A 22,889-nucleotide genomic window follows, 5' to 3' on the forward strand; every position below is an offset into this window, starting at 1 on the left:
TTCTTTTGCGGTTCGGACTCCTTCTGACATTTCTTTGGAGGTGGAGGAGCACCAAAGTAATTGCTTAAAGGAGCTTGCTTCTTCAACATCTTTAAGATGATGAAGATTCTTGGAAAAGATATCATTCACTTTTAAGTGAATGAAAAACTAATCATAAGATAATTCTACCCCTGTATGGTTAACAATGGAATGTTCTGCTGGAATCATTGGAGAACTTTAGAAGCATTACCTAAACGTTGCTGTAGACCAAATACACTCTCATTGCAACAATAGTCTCTGATTTTAAAAATGAGTCTTTAATATGTGTTTAGTGTTTTGCAGCGAGGAATTTTGCTCCATTTAGACTCTCGGTCCATGATTAATGATTCAGTAAATGCAGCAAAATACCTCTGGGGATGGCAGATGTTCTCAGTCTTATATATTGTTATTATATTAACAGCAAGAGAAATACAGGAGTGGGTCAGGATTATGGCTCAGTGAAGCTGAAATACACCAACCATCTACCCTACAGCGAGTATGAAATGACTACATATCACCATTATTAGTGACCATAAGACTGCTGCTGCTAACACTAAAGCAAGCAGTCTTTCTCACACTACATATACTACTACTAATAATAATGCATTAAAGACTTTTGAATTAGTTTAGTCAGATGGGTTTTAAAGACCCTGATTTATCATCACAGATGTTTTCAGTTACTGTTGCTGATTTACACTCTACAGGAATGTGTGGATGTCTCTTTGGTCCTGATTATGTCCTGCTAGTTTCTTCACATCTGGTAGTGTTAAAAACTCACACATTTCCTTGTTGAACAACAGGAAAGTGATAAGATATATCGCTTGGTATAAAATTATTGCATTTCTTCCTGTTCTGGAAGAAAAACAACCTCAGACACACTGTTCGTTTTTATCGATTTTGCTTTGGCACTCACAGCCCTTGTTTAAAATTAAGAAAAGGTTATAGTTTTGATTGGAAATAAATAAGCATGTGGTTGCATTGTGTTTTAAAGCACACCACATGTTTTCAGAGTGGGTTTGTTTTGTTTGTTTGTTTTATTTTGTTTGTGCTTCTTCAGTTCTGGAACAACTGAGGGATATTCACACATAATAAACCCCAGTGGACCACCCAAGAGCTGAAGAATGTGAAGACGTCTCATGGATCTTCAAAACCTAGAAAAACTCGAGTTGCTTTCTTTTCAAGCTTTCAAGCTTTTTTTCTGAACTGTAACCAGAGACTGGGACTCTTAATCTAAAAATATCAAACCCAAAATGATTTAATTGTAGATTGTAGTTTTTAGGCTGGGTCGAAATAGTGTTAAATCAAATCCTGCCACAATTATTGGGTCCATATTAATTACAAGTCCCTTGTTTAAAGCCTCATAGTCCTGTAAAACATGTAAAAAAATGGGTATTGCCACTGTGACATTGTAATGTTGGTTTGTGAATCTGCATTTTGAAGCCTCAACATTGGCATATGGGTGAAAACACAGAAACAACTACCTGATAATTAGTACTAAATAACAGACTGACAAAATATTACATTTTCAAACACAAAAACTGAAACACAAACTTGTTAAACAGACTGTAGCAAACAGCAACCCATATCATTTTTCAGGCAATGCCATTAAAATGCTCCAAAAAGTGCCAACAGCGCAAACACAGTGTCTGCTCAGGTCCAGTTCACTGACTCCTTTCAGCAGACGGCTACAGCTGCCTGTGTTGGAAAATCTGTCAGAGCAACTATGCCCCTAACTCCAGCAACCAGATGGGTGAGTTATTGAAATAAATCCACTCCTCATAGAGGTGTTATGCAGTGGGAAACTATTTATAGAGGCCAAAAAGTTGGGGGTTTTTTTGTTGTTGTTTTTTAAATCAGGCTGTAAATATGCTTTTTAATTACATAAAATTGGACATCTGAACATGTAAATCTGTTGGGTTTGACTCACTTTTGGAGCTTCAGACGTGCACTTCTGTGATCGCTTCATTCTCAGTGACGATTACAGCTGGGTTATTCCACAAACTTATTTGGTATTTAAGCCTGACACCATTGGCCGTTTCTGGGTCCAAACTCTGCTTCAGGTCCCAAAGTCAAATAAACTCTGTGGCATCACTGAGAGTTTCAAACTGTCTAAAGTCTTTCATCTTTAATAAAATGATCAGCATTGCTGCTTTACCAGGTGTAACAATTAACTTTAACATCCAGGCAACCACGAAAACAGAATTTATTAAATTTAATGGAGTTAGAAGTTAGCAGGGAGTTAGCTCACTAGTTTATCATAATATACCATGTTCTGACAGAGAGATTTCTGAAAAATTTAAATGTACAGCTCTGCTATCACTTCCAACATAAACGAAGACGGAAAACTAAACAGCAGTGACTTTTGTAGGGTTACTGAAGTTTGGCTAGCTGGTATATAATGATTTGCTACGTGATCACTAGCGACACAGCTATGTGAGCATAACATAAACACAGTGAAGCTGCAGGATGAACGCTAACCTTTTTCCACTTGATAAAAGTTAACATGAGGGTTCCCGACGGTTAGGGACAAATGCAATTACATGACAGGATCCTGTAAACAGACAAAACTTCAGTCAGGAGAACAACTGAGATAATCCATCCACAATATGAGGTTAGTCATTAATATACTGCTGCATGGGCTGGGCTGTAGTTACACGTAAGGTTTTAAAAACTGAGCTTTAAAATGAACAGTGGTAATAAAAACCGAAAGAGGCCGACAGTGATCACTGACTGTTTTTAGGGGCTTGTTCAGATGTAACAGAACAAGATACAAAGCATTAAAACGTTAAAAACACAACACCTTTAATAAACACAGAGCAGTTTGGACCTGGAAGCAGGGTTCATATGTCATCAGTTAAAGACGGGGTGGGTGATGTCAGTCTAAGTCTGTCTTTTATATGTAGCCTGCTTTAATCACTTGATTAGAAGGATAAAATATGTAAAGAAAGAGTGAAAAAGGTCTCCCTTCTCTCATTAACACCACTGTAATGTCCTTGGAATGAAAAAAAAGAGAAACATGAATGAACCTCATTATATCTGTTTTTTTTCACACCAAGTTCCAGGTTTAATTAAAAGCAGATATTGAGTATATTTTCATTTAATCCTACCTGAAGTCCTATAATCATGCAGCAGAGGGAGGGAGTGATGTATAATGCTCTTTTCCTTTGTCAACTAAATTCTAATCCAGTGCTATTTCAAGTTTAAATAGACTCTTAATGATAAATTTGAAGCAGCGTGAGCTTTGATTGTTAGATATTAGAGCAAAGCCAAGAGTGTGACTTTGTTTCGTTTGTTCTCATTTGCAATATTACTGGGTTGTACTCTGCCTCTATCTACATATACATGCTGTAAAAACTCATAGTTGTTACGGTATATTTAATAAACAGAAGAAAAATGTCACATTTTCTAATTACTTTAACCAACTGAGCTTCTTAAAATGCACTCAGTCAGATACTCATTTACTAAATGAAGCCTCCATACATGCCAGCATGTTTCTCTCTCTATGTCAATCTCTTAGTCGTCTAATTGCTTCTGTTTGTTTTCATGTAAACGTCTCCCTCTTGAAATGAAAGAACAATGTCTCCGCTGGTGACAGTAAAACGCATCTCAGCGACCATGTGTATGTGTGGTCCTATAATTAGACATGTGGTATATTGTCATGCAGCCCAGACAGATGCTCTTCACAGTATTTCCTTCCAAGTGCACGCTGTGTTTGCTCCCTCTGTAGCAACAATACACACCCACACACACATAGAGAGAGAAAGTTTGTCATTTGCCTCGGCAGAGCACAGCAGCAGAGTAATTTGCTGTTGGTTATGAGTGTATCTACTCTGTAATGCTGAGTGGATGCACTCCATCTACAAGCTTTTACTTCCCCCCTCTCCTTCCGTCTCTCTCTCTCTATCCTCAACCTCTGTTCTGTGCTTGCCTTTAGAGTTATTTTTTCTCAAGTACGTTCAGAGTCACCTTTCAGTAAGTATTCAAACGACTCTTTAATTTACTTGATTATTTCTGAGAAGTTCTCATACTTAAATGAGCTCATTTTAATTACATTTAAGTAGACCCTCATAGATTTGGGATTGGTCAACAACCAATTGGGAAACTATGGTTACTATGGAAAAAATATGTATTCCTTGTGCTTTGAACGCCTGGTCAGAGACTTCATCATTTCTTCACTACCAGACACACTGGACCCACTACAGTTCGCTTACCGTCCAAATCGTTCCACAGACGATGCCATCTCTCATCTCCTCCAGACATCACTTACTCACTTGGACACTAGAAGGGGGAATTATGTTAAAATGCTCTTCATAGACTACAGCTCTGCATTTAATACCATAATTCCCTCCACACTCACCACCAAACTGGAGCACCTGGGACTCACCTCATCTATTTGTCAGTGGATCTCCAACTTCCTAACTGGCAGACCACAGGCAGTAAGGATGTCTCAGCCTTCCCCACTCTCAGCACTGGAGCCCCCCAGGGGTGTGTTCTGAGCCCCCTGCTGTACTCTTTGTACACATATGACTGTGTGGCCACTACCAGCTCCACCACCATCATCAAGTTTGCTGACGACACCGTCGTGGTGGGCTGATCTCTGACAACAACGAGGCGGTCTACCTGAAGGAGATTAGGAATCTGGAGAACTGGTGCCAGAGGAACAACCTCCTTCTAAACGTCAGTAAGACAAAGGAGTTGATAGTGGACTTCAGCACTAAGCAGGAGAGGACCTGACCTGCACTCAATCTACAGCAGGCGGTGCTGGACCAAGGCCAGGAAGATCGTGAAGGACCTCAGCCATTCCAACAACAGACTGTTCTCTCTGAGGTCAGGAAAGTGATTCCGCTTCCTGAAGGCCAACAGAGAGACTGAAGAGGAGCTTCTTCCCGCAGGCGATACGGTCTCTCAATCACACCGCCAAACAGTACTGACCCACACATATAGTTCGTACACACACTGGACATTCTGGACATTGTTTTCACTTCATCACTTAAATCACTTTAAGCATATTTGCACTGCACAAGACACTTAATAATGTGGATTGCACAACACTGGACATTATATTTCTTCATTTCCATTTAATACTTGTACAGCTGCTGTTAGTGTATATATATATATATATATATATATATATATATATATATATATATATATATATATATATATATACATACATATATACATACATATATACATACATACGTATGTATGTATGTACATATACATACATACGTATGTATGTATATATATATACATACATACGTATGTATGTATATATATATACAGTGGGGCAAAAAAGTGGGGCAAAAAAGTATTTAGTATTTATTTACATATATATATATATACACATACATATATACACATACATATATACACGTACATATATATATATATACACATACATATATATATATATATATATATATATATACATACATACGTATGTATGTATATATATATATACATACATACGTATGTATATATATATATACATACATACGTATGTATGTATATATATACATACATACATACGTATGTATGTATATATATATATACATACATACGTATGTATGTATATACAGTGGGGCAAAAAAGTATTTAGTCAGCCACCGATTGTGCAAGTTCCCCCACTTAAAATGATGACAGAGGTCAGTAATTTGCACCAGAGGTACACTTCAACTGTGAGAGACAGAATGTGAAAAAAAAATCCATGAATTCACATGGTAGGATTTGTAAAGAATTTATTCGTAAATCAGGGTGGAAAATAAGTATTTGGTCAATAACAAAAATACAACTCAATACTTTGTAACATAACCTTTGTTGGCAATAACAGAGGTCAAACGTTTACTATAGGTCTTTACCAGGTTTGCACACACAGTAGCTGGTATTTTGGCCCATTCCTCCATGCAGATCTTCTCAAGAGCAGTGATGTTTTGGGGCTGTCGCCGAGCAACACAGACTTTCAACTCCCGCCACAGATTTTCTATGGGGTTGAGGTCTGGAGACTGGCTAGGCCACTCCAGGACTTTCAAATGCTTCTTACGGAGCCACTCCTTTGTTGCCCGGGCGGTGTGTTTTGGATCATTGTCATGTTGGAAGACCCAGCCTCGTTTCATCTTCAAAGTTCTCACTGATGGAAGGAGGTTTTGGCTCAAAATCTCACGATACTTGGCCCCATTCATTCTGTCCTTAACACGGATCAGTCGTCCTGTCCCCTTGGCAGAAAAACAGCCCCATAGCATGATGTTTCCACCCCCATGCTTCACAGTAGGTATGGTGTTCTTGGGATGCAACTCAGTATTCTTCTTCCTCCAAACACGACGAGTTGAGTTTATACCAAAAAGTTCTACTTTGGTTTCATCTGACCACATGACATTCTCCCAATCCTCTGCTGTATCATCCATGTGCTCTCTGGCAAACTTCAGACGGGCCTGGACATGCACTGGCTTCAGCAGCGGAACACGTCTGGCACTGCGGGATTTGATTCCCTGCCGTTGTAGTGTGTTACTGATGGTGACCTTTGTTACTTTGGTCCCAGCTCTCTGCAGGTCATTCACCAGGTCCCCCCGTGTGGTTCTGGGATCTTTGCTCACCGTTCTCATGATCATTTTGACCCCACGGGATGAGATCTTGCGTGGAGCCCCAGATCGAGGGAGATTATCAGTGGTCTTGTATGTCTTCCATTTTCTGATGATTGCTCCCACAGTTGATTTTTTCACACCAAGCTGCTTGCCTATTGTAGATTCACTCTTCCCAGTCTGGTGCAGGTCTACAATTCTTTTCCTGGTGTCCTTCGAAAGCTCTTTGGTCTTGGCCATGGCGGAGTTTGGAGTCTGACTGGTTGAGGCTGTGGACAGGTGTCTTTTATACAGATGATGAGGTCAAACAGGTGCCATTCATACAGGTAACGAGTGGGGGACAGAAAAGCTTCTTACAGAAGACGTTACAGGTCTGTGAGAGCCAGGGATTTTCCTTGTTTGAGGTGACCAAATACTTATTTTCCACCCTGATTTACGAATAAATTCTTTACAAATCCTACCATGTGAATTCATGGATTTTTTTTTCACATTCTGTCTCTCACAGTTGAAGTGTACCTCTGGTGCAAATTACTGACCTCTGTCATCATTTTAAGTGGGGGAACTTGCACAATCGGTGGCTGACTAAATACTTTTTTGCCCCACTGTATATACATACATACGTATGTATGTATATATATATATACATACATACGTATGTATGTATGTATATATATACATACATACGTATGTATGTATATATATATATACATACGTATGTATGTATATATATATATACATACATACGTATGTATGTATATATATATATATATATATATATATATATGTATGTGTATATATATATATATGTACGTGTATATATGTATGTGTATATATGTATGTGTATATATATATATATGTACGTGTATATATGTATGTGTATATATGTATGTGTATATATATATATATGTACGTGTATATATATATATATATATATGTATGTGTGTATATATATGTGTATATATATATATATATATGTATGTGTGTATATATATGTATATGTATATGTATATGTATATACATGCTTTCATTTTGGGTTTGATTATAATTCAGTTGATTTTCACTGCATGAATTCCACAATTATGTGCTGTACGGTAGGCCATGTTGACTTGTGACAACATGTGACATCAGAAATTTTCTGCTCTCTGAGTGTCCAAGTGTCGCTCATAAATGATCAATGGGATTAAGGTCAGATGACTTAGGAAAAGTAGTTCTTTAAGTAGTTTCTGCAAATTGTCTTTGTTTTGTTTACTCACCAACTAGTTAAGCACTGCAATATGCTTAAAGATAAAATTACTGATTGATCAGAAACAAGTGGCTCCTCGTCATTAGACCTCCTTGATAAGCATTTATGACAGACAAATCAATGCGATCAAAGAAGTGGTCAATATACTCCCCTCTGCTGCTGGTTATATGTTGACTACAGCTTTATCGATGTTCTCTTAATATCACCTCTCCTGCCTTCAAGCAATGAATTTTATGTTTATAAGTTCATCTTGAAAATCGATCCTCATTTCTTAGTTGTGCATTTAAATTACAGCGAAGGAGCATAAAATAGAAGTGTTCAAAGTAATCAAAAACTGCACAAAAATTATTTATTGTGAGGCATGGACATATGCTCTCATCCTCTGGTGGAGTCTGGGACTAGAATATTGGGTCCTTTGAGTCCTGCTGTGAGGTGACGCCACCATGGATTGGGCTTCATCTACAGCTTCTGCTCAAGCGGGTTTGGTACCTGGAGGTTATGAAGGCCAGGTAAATGCCCTGTGCTCTTTGTCCCTGAGCCATTACTGAGCATTTTTTTTTTCCAGTGTGGGTGGTGTTCCAGGATTTATCAGACCAGCGTGTGCAAAAGTAATGACAATATAAATATAGCTATATTTATTGTGTAATATCACTTGATATCAGAGAGTTGGTGAACACACATGTGACAGCAGGGATGTTCCAATAATGAAGGTGTAATCTAGCATAGTTTTATGTTGTGGGTTTATAATGAGCAGTTTCCAAAGGTTTATGATAGTGGTAAGAGGGAACTAAATTAGTACCTACTCGGATCGACTCAACATGACTCAACTCGTTTTCCATAAGAATCGTAAAGTTGAGAGTCATAAAATTACAACAACGGTATGCTGAGAAGTAGCAAAATGTGAGCCTTTTTTGATTGTCATAGCAGGGTAAACACAGGCATAATTGTTTAAATTAATTATGGGCACATTCTATTAAGTGTGTCACATCTTGGCCCATGTAAATGGAACAGGGCCATAATTGATGTTATTAATTTTGCCCTGCAATGCCATGTCAAAATGGCTTCTGTTAAGGCCTGTTGTTGGGGCCTTTTTTTCTTTGGCTTTATCACTACAGGCAGAGGTAATTAATTACAGAAGTAATTACATTTCTCTTTCATTTAAATTATAATTTAGTGGCATTTTAACCCCATTTATGTCAGTGTCAGCGCTAACACATGACTAACACATGGCTCTTTTTTTCCCTCTTTTACTGCACAATACTCAGCTGACTTTCACTTTCACTTTATTGACCAACTTTGAAAAGCTTTGTACTTTTGAGTCCTATTGTTTAAATTATTGTAATGACATTGTAAAACCAGTCATTGTTAGCATATCATTGCAGTTTAGCTAACAGGGTTCGAAATTGCAAATAACCAGAAATATGGTTTGGATATGGGGATGAGGGATTTGTTAAAGTCTTCATTACCAATAGTAATAACTCTTCTTAAACTACAAATATAACTATAGTTATTTTTCAAGTAAACTATTCATCATGAGAGAAAATGGCTGTTGATAGGTTATGATCATCTTTCAGATACACACATGGTCTTTGACCTTTAACTTTAACTTAGAAACATCTTGATATATCAATGGCATAGAATCAGAAAAGACATCTCCAAAGACTATCCTTTAAGTAACAGAAGTCATGGCAAACATAAAGAGAGGAAATGAGTGGAACGAGAGCAACAAAGATAAAGTTCAGACCACTGAACTGCCCGAGAGCTAAGTGGGATCTAATCTCTGTCTAGAGGCAGAAAAGCATTGACACTAGCCACAGGGAAGCATGGTTGTGTGATGGAAGGGTGGTAAATTTTAGCCAGTAAAAGGTTTTGAGGGCTAGTGCCAATACCAATGTCTACTGCTGAAGGGTACTGTTTTATAAGTGTTTTAAGCAAGTTTAAGTTGAGCTTAAGTTGGACAATTTTCAGCCCAAAGAAACTTTTATAAAGTCTTTATATAGATGCATAGAGGGCACTATACACAAAACTATGGTAAAATACAGTGAATGCTAAGATGTAAAAAGTAGATTTACTGTGTTAATTTTTGTAAATCATGTTTTAGGCCCCAGTCATTCTATGGCAATCACCAGTTACTAGTGAAAAATTGTAGCTGGCTAATGCTTGCTGTAGCTTTTTAGTGGGACTAGCTGAAATTGGCTACAAAGAGACATATGATGCTGCACCACAAATGTCGTTGAGATTGCGCAGGTTGCTAGCAGGCTGTATTGGTCACCAGTACTTTGTTTGGAAGACACCAGCTTGGCTTCAAACTCTCACAAACTACTATCCAAGCTGTAGTAAAACTGTGAAAAGTGTAAAAGTGAAAGTAGAAGCTTTCCTTTTTGAAATGTGGTGGTTGCAGCAATAAGGCACAACCTTTACTTTGAAGGTGAACATTCTCCATTTCTGCTTTGTGTCATACTTATTTAAGTTGTAACAATCACATAGGTGATGGTGGAGCCCTTTACGAATTATTTCACCCAGCAAGCAACCTCCAGCAACCAGTTACCAGCCCATTTTTCTAGTGACCAACATAGACAGGCGGTCATAACTAGTTTCCAGGCTTGTCTGACTGTGTTAGGGTACCTGGGTCATTGACCCAGTGTTTTCAGTTTTGTACTTTTATTTGTGTTCTCACCTTGGTTTATGACTGTGATGGTTTTGGTTTCTGTTTTGCATTTCTATTTCTCCAGTTGTTCTTAGTTTGTGATTTTGTAGTTCTTAGGTTTTGGTTTCCATACTCCCTCTGTTCTGTGTCCAGTCTGTGTCTGCCCTGGTCCTACATCTCTGTGTTCCCTATGGTGCAGTGTCTGCTTGTGAGTCTGTGTCTGGAAGTTCAGTCCGTGTTTCCTGTTTTACTTTGAAGGTCCGTGTCTTATGTTAATGTGTCTGGTTTTGCTTCGCTTGTCTTGTTAGGCCTGATTTGTCCCAGGTGTGTTTCCCTCCTGTCTCCCATTCCCTGATTGCTCCCTCTGTGTATTTAAGCCCTGTGTTTTCCTTTGTCTGTGTTGTGGTCTCCAGTATTCCATGCTGTGTGTTCTGCCTATCAGCCTGTTTTTGCTTGGTTTATATTTCCAGTTTAGTTAGATTTCTGTTCTTTTTGCCATCCAGGAAATAAAGCTGAGTTTTGAGTTCACGTTTGCCTGCTGGAGTCTACACTTTGGGGCCACCATTCCTGCCTGCCTGCACACAGTACATGACAGCCTGAGGCTTCAAGAGATTACAGTCATGTTGCTTAGTGCTAAACTGCTATCACCCATATGCTAACATGGAATGGCATGTACATTCGACATGTTCACCATATCAGTTTAGTCTGTTAGCAAACTGGTAATTTGCACAAATGCAAAAGTACTGAAATCCGCTTTTTTATGTGTACTGTATTTGGCCATAAACTAAAGTAGTGGACAAATTAAATTCCATGTAGAGATGGAAACATGTAACAGTGAATGGATAGATTGCAATGAAATTGTGGCAAGTTAATCAGTCCCATAGTCCTTGACTTATTACAGTTTAGATCTAAAACTGAAAAGTGTGAAAAAAAAACGTAAAAACTTAAAAAAGAAAAATTAAGTATAGATGGACCACAATTCTGACCAATTACACAGGATAAAAGAGCAAAAGTTTTGATAAAATGATTTCAACTGCAGACCTTATTAATGAAAGCAGATTGCATTTCCTAAGTTGCCATAAAACATGCAGATGTGATATTTTCTCGGACTTTTAATCCATATTGACTTCAAGAGGAGACTAATTTCTTACTGAATACCATAATTGTATGAATTTGCTTTGGCATATGTTAATGTTGATTTCCAGGACGATTCATAATATGTGCATATGTGTGTAAGAAATAGATTTCTAATTTAGTGAAAGAAGAAAGAAGAAAAACGATAATAAAATGAGCGATAAATTTTGAAAATGATGACCTTCAGATGCTGGAAATGTAGTGAAGAAATAATATAAAGACTGTATGCAAGATTAGACTGTCATGCCTATTTATATGCACATTGACTATGCAAATGTGTGCATGCAACTTTGATTTAATACATTCCCACCACTAAGTCTGGAAACTGCAGCAGATTATCAGGCATGCTTTTGTGGTTAATTTAGCAACTTGTTTCACTGCCATGTGGCTTTTCCTGAGGAAATTGAGAAGCTGTTGGCTAATGCGAACACTGTCCTGACTGAATAAGGTACATGTCTCCTGATTATAGGGCAACCATCCAAAGAAAAACACATTTTCTGCCAGGAGTTCTTTCTTTAAGCAGTGATTTAATGGAGAATTTGATGTGGCATTCTCAAATACTTGAAAGAATGTCGGGGATTTGTGTTGAAATTCATTTAATGTTACGCTTAATTTCCTAATAAATTTCATCTCAGCATCCGTCAGATCATTAGGCTGAAATGGAAGTAGACATTAAGCTTGTGGAGATTTGTGGTCTTACTTGACAAAATAAGCCTCTTAATGTTACCCCTGGGGGTGTAAATTTAATTTACTTTTCTTTTTTTAGGTCATGAATCCATGTAAAACATCACCGCTGTGGCATGACACTTCATTTCAGTGACATAAAATCTTGAAATAATTGAAAGGAAGCTGTAAGGGTAGCAAATTTTACACAAGCACATTTTAGGTAATTCCAGTTGAAAAGATAATCTTTCTGGGTGAGTTAAAGATGAAGCAAAAATATATTTTCTCGCTATATGTTGCTACAGAGCTAATATTATGGATTTAAATATTTTTGTTGAGAATATTGTATACACTCAAACAGCCACTTTGTTAGGTAAACCTTAGGTATTTGTGGGCTGGAACCCCTTTTACCTTCTTCATGGCATATATTCAACTAAGTGCTGGAAACATTCCTTATAGTGATTTTGGACCATTTTGAGATCATAACCGTTGCTACAGATTTATTTGCGGCTCAAACATAATCTTAATCCCTCATTGGATGACATCCCAAGTGGCAGTAAGGTGCCCAAAGTGTGGCAAGAAAATATATCCCTCACAATTACATCTTCACCATCAAACCTGTGATCTTCTGCTTTTCGTAGCCCATCTGCTTCAAGTTTAGGGGTGCCATGTGACCAGAGATGCTCTTCTGCATAAATTGGTTGTAATGTCCTTGTAGTGACCTCTGAGATCAACAAGGCAGTTTCACCCAGAGAACTGCCACTCAGTTGATATTTTTGTTTTTCAGACCCTTCTCTGTAAACCCTAGAGATGTTTGTGTGCTAAATCACCGTAGGGACATTTTCAGCACTGCCTGAAGTATTAAGATCAGCCTGTCTGGCACCAGCAACTATGCTACGTACAAGTAATTCATCATTCTGTTGCTCATTTTGATTTTTTTGGACCATGCTTACATGCATAAATGTACTGAGTTGTGACTGTTAAAGAAGTGCAACTAATGAAGTGGCCGGTGAATGTATAAATTACATGCTTTGTCTGAGGTTCATCATACTGACTTGTTCGTTCTTTGCTACCCACTCACATTTAAGATAACTGATTTTGAAAGATCCTGAGTGCTGAGCCCGGGAGCAGGTTCTTTGAAATCTCAACTGAACCTGTTTTTCATCAATTACTCATGCCCTTGTTACTTTTCCTCACAAACAGTTAAATAATTCACACGTTAATTATGAGTCAATAACATCAGCAGCAGTGATCTTTGGGCTAATGGATCAGGGCCTGTTGCATGCTTTCTGTTAGGCACTGAATTGATCAGAACTCAAACAAAACCTATTAAGTGAGCACAGTGAATGATAAAACACACGGTTGGGGTGGTGGAACAATTTTTCCTTTATTTTTTATAGATTTCTTTATATTGCTATACCAACTCTATACCTTTAAAATACATAATGTGTATAATAGGTTTCTTTGATCCCTAAAAACGTCAGACTCCTTAAAGTTTGTCAGTTAACAGTAGTGCAAACTATTTCCTCTCTTTCTGCCTGCAGACGATGAGCAGTCGTTTTTTCCCCCATGACGCCATCATCACCGACGCCGTCCTCAGTCTGGATGAAGACTCTGTTCTCTCAACCAATGAGGTGAGTTAACGATAGTTTATCAACCAACTGAGACTACACTGAAGTTTTACATACAGGTGAACTGAGACACTGGTGCTTTATCAACAAAATGAGGTGAGACAGCGATGCTCCCAAGGCACATTGTTACCAAACACTGATATCAGCCTCAGATCCCAAATTAGTAAAGAAACCAATTCAACATAGCTGTGCAAAAACACATGCAACACTCTCAGCCTAAACAATGACTTTGAAAGCTATTTCGTGAAAACTGGTCTTTGATTTGAGACGGAGGTAATTAAAGCAGTTACAATGTCTGCTTTTACAAAATTATTTGACTGAACTGACTTTCACTCATTTAGCATTTTAAAAATGTGAAGACATTAAAAACTAAAAAATCTAAACCTTAATCTTTGGCTAATAAGAAAAATGTCACAGTTTCAATGATTAGCTGACAATCATGGTGAAGAATATAGAGCTGTCAGATTTATTGTATTTCTTCTATTATTCACTTTTCAAGTTACACTATGTGGACAAAATTATTTAGCTATTTCTTTACCTTGGAATTCAGGTGTTTATACTTTCCATTACCACAGGTATATAAATTCAAGCTTTTGCAGTCTGTTTTTTGCAAACATTAGTGAAAGTGTGGTACTGTAATAGAATGCAACCTTTGCAAGAAGTCAGGTTATGTTATTCTACAATCAGCTGTAAGTTGTATTATTGAAAAGTTGAAGTGTTTAGGAAACACAGCATCTCAGAGCATGTAAAGTTGAAGAGCGGGGTTGCGAGTGCTGAGGTGCATAGTGCATAAAAGTCAGCAGAGCTTTGCTGACTTAATAACTGCAGAGTTTCAAATCTCCTCTGGCTTTAACTCCAGCCCAAAAATGGTGTAGCTTGGCAAGACTTTCCATGGCCGTACAGCTCCTGTAGGTGAAATGTGTAGGTGTCCCAGTACATTTGTCAATATAGTTTACAAAAACAAAGTACAGTTGACCTGACAGGTCATGTCACTGCAGCTTGAGAAGACATCTGCAAATTTTAAAAGCAAGATAATTCAGAAAACAGCTTCATCTATTTGACACCACGGGGAAATGTAGATCCTGTTTGTTTCAGCATGTTTCTAATTTTGGTTCACAGCTCACTTCAAGTTGCAGTTTATTTAACTCTCAGGGCAACTGTAGAAAATGGTTTGACAATGAGGATTAATCAGTGGCTTTGGTAAAAGTAATGCAAACTTAAGTAACCTTGCCTGGGGCTTCTAATATGCAGACTTTCACAAATTTAATAAACCGCCTTTGTGAAACATTTTAAAAGCTGCTGAGCAAGTTGGCAAAAGCAGAGATATACACAAATTGTGTTCATCCCTACAATTTACTCAACTTTGATAGAAATGAATACTTGAATACTATAATTCAAACATAAATGCATTTAGACACAACTGCACAAAAACAGAAAGTTGAAAGTTTCAGACGTAGGGAAGCCTACGTCTGAAACTGTTTTTTTACAGCTTGATGTGATCTGCATGGTTTTATGGCAGTCAGTGGTAAAAGGTGACAATGTCTTAACACATTATTGATCCTCTTTGAAATGAAACAGTCTGTTCTCGAAGAGTCATGAATACTATTCATTATAAATGAAATGCCTCACTCTACAAAACAGCACAATGGCCACTGAACTTAAGGTGGAAAATGTGTTTTGCCTTTAAAGGATGATTAAAAACTAAGCGAGATGAGTAGGAAGTCTAACATAGCAGCAGAATCGAATAGCAAAGCAAGCAAGCAAAGAGTTCTGATTACAGACGCCACAAACTGAGATCCTGCCTTTACTAAATTACTGTGGAACTCGTTCAATTTGTATTCTTGTAATTTAAATTAACCCAGTGAAAAGGTGAGAGAAAAGCAGAGATAAGGAATAATGTGAGCAGTGTTAAAATGTGAAAGAAAATACAGGCTAGAAAGGGGAAAAAGTGAAAGTAACAGTGGTATGAAAAAAATTACAGAGCAGAGAGAAGTGAAAGAGAAAACCAGGTGAAAAAACCCTGCTCAAAATCAAAGCAAGAGCAAATAAGGAAATGTTGGAAAAGCAGATTGAAGAGTGTTTAATGAAAAACAAAGCGCTCTCATGGATTTTTACGAGAGCCATTAACTTTGTGTCTGTATCATTACACTGCCAAAACACAGAGCGCTTCTTTGATTAAAGTCTCACTTGTTACTTAAAAAAAAGGATGAGGAACACTTTTGTACTGTTTTAGAACAAATTAGAAACCAGAGAATAGTTTGAAGCTCTGTCAAGGGAGGAAATAATGATGATAATCCACCTTTTTAAAACATTGTAGCAGAGTTAGTGAGCCAAGTGGGGCTTAGTAAAACCACTGAAATATGAACATTGCAGAGGCACACAGTTCTCTGGACTTGAAGGGCATTCAAAGCTCTTTTGATGTTGGTTCTCACGATCATGACTGATAGCACTGTATTGTGGGCTTTTCTTTCAAAAACGTTTAAATTTTGTGGCTTAAGAAACAAAAAAAAACAACATTCCTCTGAAATTGGTTTAATTACTTTAAAATAAAAACAGGAAGAAAAAAAGATTTGCATTGTACTACAAATCAGAAAATACTGTCAACATATTTTATTGTCATTTTTTTAGGGCTAGAACCGTCTAGATACTTGTGACACTTGGAGGCAAAAATTCACTTTAAACCATTCAAAAATAAAAACATTAGTAGAGTTGTTCCATGCTAACTTTACCTGGTAAAGTTTACCCCGAATTTGATTTCTGTGTAGTTTTCTGAATTTTTGAAGGCTGTAGCCATTTATATTTATTTTTTATATTATATATATTTTTGGAGGCTGACTAACAGCCTTAATTGCAGTACTGCTGCCTTCTAGTGGTAGACTTTAAAAGTAAAAAAAAAATAATAATTTAATGGCTATTTAAATATTTATATTAACTTCATCCGTAGTATAAATCTAGAGGTGAATGATACATGAACAATCCCCTGTACGGTATAAGGAATGTGTAATAGAGAGTGGAGATGTGTGAAGTATGGTGTTTCTAATTCATGGTATAGAAAGCTTTTTTAAGAAAACAGCCTTCATAGTACATTTTCTATTAAAGAATTCTATACATTTCAATTGAAAAACATTATTTACAAGTAAAAGCTGTTGAAAGTTTTCTGAAAGCATATGGACTATAAGGTTATCAAACATACACTCATTTGCATGAATTTCCAGATAGACAAATACAGACAAGTATGACCCAAGTCACAAAGTTTCCTTACCTTTACGGCAGCAATTCGGTCACAAGCAGCTCATCTGTGATGCTAAATTAGTGCTCCTGCTTTAAGAGCCATTACAAGTAGCTGCCTTGTTTCTTTCTCTGCAGATCTTCAGCGAATGAAAGATGCAATCCATAATAGATTGTGAGGCCCAATGAGCCCTAGAGATCGAATATATCTTTAAACTCTAAGATGTTTTATTGATCGGAGCAAGTCAATGTTCACCTTTTCTAGGCAAACGGGATCGCAATTACACTTTATAGCACCACAATTTCAGGCACAGCAATATGAGCAAGTTTCTACAACTAAACTTTTATGAGCACACGGCTTGTTTTATGAAACGAGAGGAGGGAGAAAATGTCAGGGAGAGAACTAGTGAATAAGAGAGGAAGTGAAGTGAATCTTTGCTGTGCTTACTAACCCATAGCTCTAATTGCCCTTTTAACATGGTGAGAGGCTTTATTGAAAGGAGATTAAATATGTCAATTCACTAAAAATGTGCAAGAGAGAACATTACACTTTTAATAGGACTTTTCATATTACAAAACCTCGGCAGAAGAATGGCTGTGCCAATTTCATAATTACATTGTTTCAGCTCATTAAATGTATGATTATTCCATGAAGAGAGATTAGAGAAGGGGATACGACCTGACAAAGCTTTTGTCTCTCATTGGGCAGCCAAGCATGCTGCTGAATTATGCCCTTTGGAAGACATTTTCTATATGATAGATATGGAAATTGTGTTACAACAGCAGTGGCAGAATCTTGATCCTCTTTTCATTTAAAGGTTGTCTCCAGGTTTGAACATGTTTCAGAGCACTTATAATTTTCATTAGTATTCAAGGTTTTCAGTACACACTTAAACAAATCATAAATTCATAGAAAAGATAATGATTTGACCTCTATGGCTTTCTTTTGCTCATTGACGCTACCTCATTTCATTTAGGGTATTTTCTCCCATTAAGTTCATATTTCTTACCTATTGATTGATTGGATGAGTTAAAAGTGTCACTTTGAGGCCCCCGGCTTCAGCATGCTTGATATTGGACTGACAGTGTGGGAAATCCTGCCAATCAAAATCTGAAAATTCTTCCACCTTCAAGTGATTTCGGAATGTCTTTCTTGGTCTGAATCACTGCTTACTTGTGTCAAATATATGAACACAGCAAACCAGCTGAACATGGGTTATGCCAAGATAATGAGTGTTATTTACTTCACCTGTATGTGGTTTAAATCTTGTGTCTAAAACACTTTATAAAAGATGCATGTGGTGTTCAAGAAAAATGAAGCCAATTTAGAGGAATCTAAAACCTGGTGTGTTTCTAATCCAGAACAGCAAGCAAGGAAACCCAATATTTGTTTAAATTTGAATTTTTCATCACTTCAAATCCCTGCATTTTCACTGACACTCTGTGGTCTCTGGTCTCAGCATCACTCTTAGTTTCCTTCTGTGTGCATGGTTCTCTAAAGTACATAAAATGGTCCTTTAAATTAAGTGCTTTGTAGTAAGTTTTTTTTTTTTTCAGTTTTGATAAAATAAGACAAGATATTCTTGGATCATATTAATTAAAAAAACATTTTAACCCCTCTATCGATCCCTACGTCCTCCTTTGGCTTTTCTCATGCATCTTCCAAATTACTTCAAAGCCTCAGTCACACAGGCCTAGAGACCAGTCTGCAGCCCCCTGCCAACTTCTGGTCACTAGGGAAAAACGTGTAGTCCCCTACTGGTTGATGAAGCTGGAGGTTCATGAGTGAAACTGGTCACAAAGAGGCAATCTGCTCACGACCAAAGGCATCACAATGTGGTTTTCGGTGCAATACTGAAATACTGTATATTTCACATAGGGACAACAAGCAACATCCAGCCACTCAACGCTTGCAACTGGTTTGGGGTGAACGGTGGTTGCCAAATGGTCACCAGTTAGTCTCTAGGCTTCTGTGACTGGGGCCCTAACATTTACCATTTGGACATTTGCTGTAAAAAAAATCTGGAGCACAAATTCAGTCTACCCTAACTTCCCTTTGAACCAAGGAAGCCTGGTGTGCTCCGCATACACATGTAAATTATAAACCTTTACCTTGAAGAGAATATGTCTTGATATTGGAGCTGCATATTTAATAATTTAACTTTAATTTAATTTAACTGTTTGGAGATTCAGCTGATGTTTGTATGTAGAAGCTGTAATAGACTGTGGTGCTGGCATGCAGCACTGAACGCCAAATGCTTAACCTTTGCAATCTATAGAAGAACCTTTAAGCAATCAATGAAAGATACTTTTGGAGTTGCAAAGATGAGACGTAACCTCACAGCACTGAGACTACTTGGTGAGAATGGCTATAGTCTTAAAACGCTGCAAAATACAAAACTGCTATAGCTCCCTTTAGCCCCAAAATACAGACCTTAAAACCCAGCTGGCTATCTTGGATCACACTGAGACTGCTTGTAAAACTTCATCAAAACCACAGCACTCCAAACCTGCTGGATACAAGATCAGTTTACAACACATTTTCCTGAGTTTTATCATCCTTAAGACAGGTGGAGGTTGACAGTGAAAGCACTGCAGTGGCATTGCTTCATGGAGAGGAAAATAAATAAATAAAACCAGACACAACTTTTCAACAACCAAAGCATTTAAAACACTGAGGGGAGATAGGGGCTCTAAAATCTGATGCAACACCTTTTCATCTTATAACACTGGACATGTTAAACCCAAATGTCAGGAGAGATTTGTAGCAGATCTATTGCTGGATTGACCCTCGACTTTTCAGATCAATTTTGGCTTTGTAGAATCCATCAGTATGAATTACACACACAAACAAACACACACACACACACACACACACACACACACACACATTTGTGTGTTGTGTTTCCGTCAGTTCAAAGGACGTTACATTGTCTTGCATTAACATCTTGGAAGTTCACCCTAACCTGAAACATAACCGTCACCATTACCATAAACTTTAATGAACCTTTAAATGTAACTGTTTACTTTGTGAAGTCTTGCAAACACACACACACAGACTGTGTTCAAGGCTCATTAGAAATTTTCAGTCATATTAAACGATAATTAAGACAGACAGATTGCAATGAACCTGTGCTTTGTTACTCACTCACTTGTAAGTGGTCTCTTGCTCTCTCTCACTCACACACACACACATATCTGCCACATGGGCACATTTTCATACAGGAACACAGTGCACACACACAGCTAACATGTCCCTTCGTGAGGACCTGTGCTTTGAATCACCTTTTCTCAGCTTACATCAGATGCTTTACAGTAGTTCAGTTTATGACAGAACATCCACCTTTGGTTCACCCCTCTCCAACTTCTAGTTCCTCTACCTGTGCTACTCTGGTAATTAATTTCTGTGTGTGTGTGGGTGTGTGTGTCTAACAAAGTATTTCATTATGTGCCGAACCCCTTATTCTCTAGTGTGTCTGGCCGAATGTCTCAGTGGTGTTTTGGTATTCAAAAGAGGGTCTTTGTCAGGTAGCTCCATCTTCTTCAAGGGCACCAGCTGCTCCACAAAAAGGCCATGAGAAATTTCTTCTTAATTGTGAAGTAGGCAGTCTCCAAGGAAAATGGAGCAGGAGACAGTCAAAGCTGGCACCTGCTTAAAAGTTGACCCCAATGCAAGACCAGGAACCTGTTTCTGCTTCCAGGGTCTCGATCCTCAAAGCATCTAGTTTCTTGGTGATGCACACACAGTCTTCTTTGAAGCTTTTGACTTCCTGGCCGCAGCACTCCTGATGGAAATAGCAACAAAATAGGGATGGTGTTGGTGTAAATCACAAGCCTGTTAACCAGTTAACCACAGTTCATGCCCCATTGGTGGGGTTGTATTTTGCACTAAAATGGACAGAAGTCTGTTAAATGCACTGCATTACACACTTTCAAACTTTCCTTATAATATATACCAGCACCCCCTCCTGATTTAAGTTGCAAAATATTTCATTTGTCTCCCTGTATCACTGCCTGCTCTTTTGAAGCCTCCACTACCCCAGACGTTACCTGCACAAATATCCCCTGGGAGGGTATATTTATTCATCACTCCCCATCTTTGATATATAATAAACCTGGAGCCCAGACAGCACACCTGACCCTGTAATGAATCATTTTCAACATGAGCAGTCTGACTTAATTAAGTTCAGGGTTAGGGATTTTATGACCTGAGAATAATAGATAAGTATTTAAATAGATATTATTAATATGTTGCATAAATCTGTTTGTTTTAAAAAAGATTTTTCTTTAAAAAGTTAAAAATTAAACCTCATTTGATCATGCAAGAGGTAATTATTATGAATCAGGTCGGCACAGCCCGGTTTAGAATGTGACTCAGAGCTCTCCAACTGATCAATGAGTGCACTCTGATATTTAAATGACATTTTAACATGAAGTGCTTCAGCTGGAATGAAAACATTGCGAAATGGCCTCAAAAATATTCTTTGTGTAGTTGTGAAGAGGCAGAGAAGTTGTTTAGAAGACGGCCTTGTTGGTTTAGCTGGCTAAATGCCATTTGACAGGTGTTTTGAATGCAATTTTTACCACACCGCAAATATTCTGAATAAGCTGTATTGCTTTTCTTTGGGCTTTTCTTCTCTCCATTTTTTCTCATTGTGCTTCCACCTTTGCTTCTTCTTTTTCTTTTCTTTTTTTCATTTCCTCCACACATCTAATCTATTCAACACCTTCTTTCTTTTCTATTTGACCAGGTGGACTTTGCCTTCACTGTATGGCAAAGTTTTCCCGAGCGTATTGTTGGTTATCCAGCAAGGAGCCACTACTGGGATAGTTCCAGATCACGCTGGGGTTACACTTCCAAGTGGACCAATGAGTACTCCATGGTCCTTACAGGAGCAGCTTTTTACCACAGGTACAAACCCACAGGATTTCTTGCTTATCGGTGAAGTTGTATTGACGTGAATGGCAGAAGAGTGGCACAGAAAGATGGCACATGGCATCGTCTGTGATGCAGACAGTGTGCCAGAGCATGAAGGTGACATTATCAACTTATTAGTCAGCCTGCCTTCCCGCCCTCACCTGTAGCTACAAGCATTATGTCGTGATTTAATGAGTAAGATTACAGATAAAAGCGGCAGAAATAACCTCTCAGAACTGTCTCTGGGTTTTCTCTTAGATAGGGTTCGAACCTCAGCCGTTTGGGAGGAGTAGAGGCACTGCTCCTGTGGATTAAAATAAAATTGTTTCTTGAGCTTATTTAAGAGAGGCTGTAATTGTATTCTTGCTACCACTGGATAGCTGCAAGTTGTGTTTAGAAGCCTTGAATTCTACCTAAAAAATCCCCCAAAAATCTCAAAGATACTAGTTTTAGAATTAGAGTTTTGGTCTGATTATAGGCCATGTATATAAAGGCCAACAACACCTTTCAGTACATGGCGAACTTATGATTGCCTCCAATCATGGCTTGTACCTAGGACATATAGGCCCTGACATGGAATAATTACATTCCTATAGGATAAATGCCCTGCATTTATCCTATAGCACAAATAGTTTCTGCAGATCTTTGGATCAAGATAAGTAAATAATTAAGTAATCTGCTTTTTTCTGCATTTCAAAATTTTACAGCCTTCAGCCGTGAAGTGTTGATGTCATGCTCCTGTTTTTGTGTTTGCTATGGTTTACATTCTAGTTCTGTATTGGTGTCTCTAGAGTTCAGTCTTCCTTAGTCTCATCTCTTTGACTTTCAG

The 22,889-nt window shown here is 37.9% G+C and overlaps 1 protein-coding gene across 1 annotated transcript in view; it reads left to right on the plus strand.

The window, feature by feature from the left end:
- The window catches only part of LOC102789944 (exostosin-1), a 294,744-nt gene that overhangs the window by 263,407 nt on the left and 8,448 nt on the right, over nucleotides 1-22,889 (plus strand). The window contains exons 10-11 of the mRNA XM_087851903.1: nucleotides 13,828-13,917; nucleotides 21,894-22,054. Of these exons, the coding sequence (XP_087708029.1) occupies nucleotides 13,828-13,917; nucleotides 21,894-22,054 (251 nt within the window). The remainder of the gene's footprint in view (nucleotides 1-13,827; nucleotides 13,918-21,893; nucleotides 22,055-22,889) is intronic.

The sequence above is a fragment of the Neolamprologus brichardi genome, chromosome 15, assembly GCF_056152115.1.
Source record: "Neolamprologus brichardi isolate AB-2024 chromosome 15, ASM5615211v1, whole genome shotgun sequence".
NCBI classification, from domain to species: domain Eukaryota; kingdom Metazoa; phylum Chordata; class Actinopteri; order Cichliformes; family Cichlidae; genus Neolamprologus; species Neolamprologus brichardi.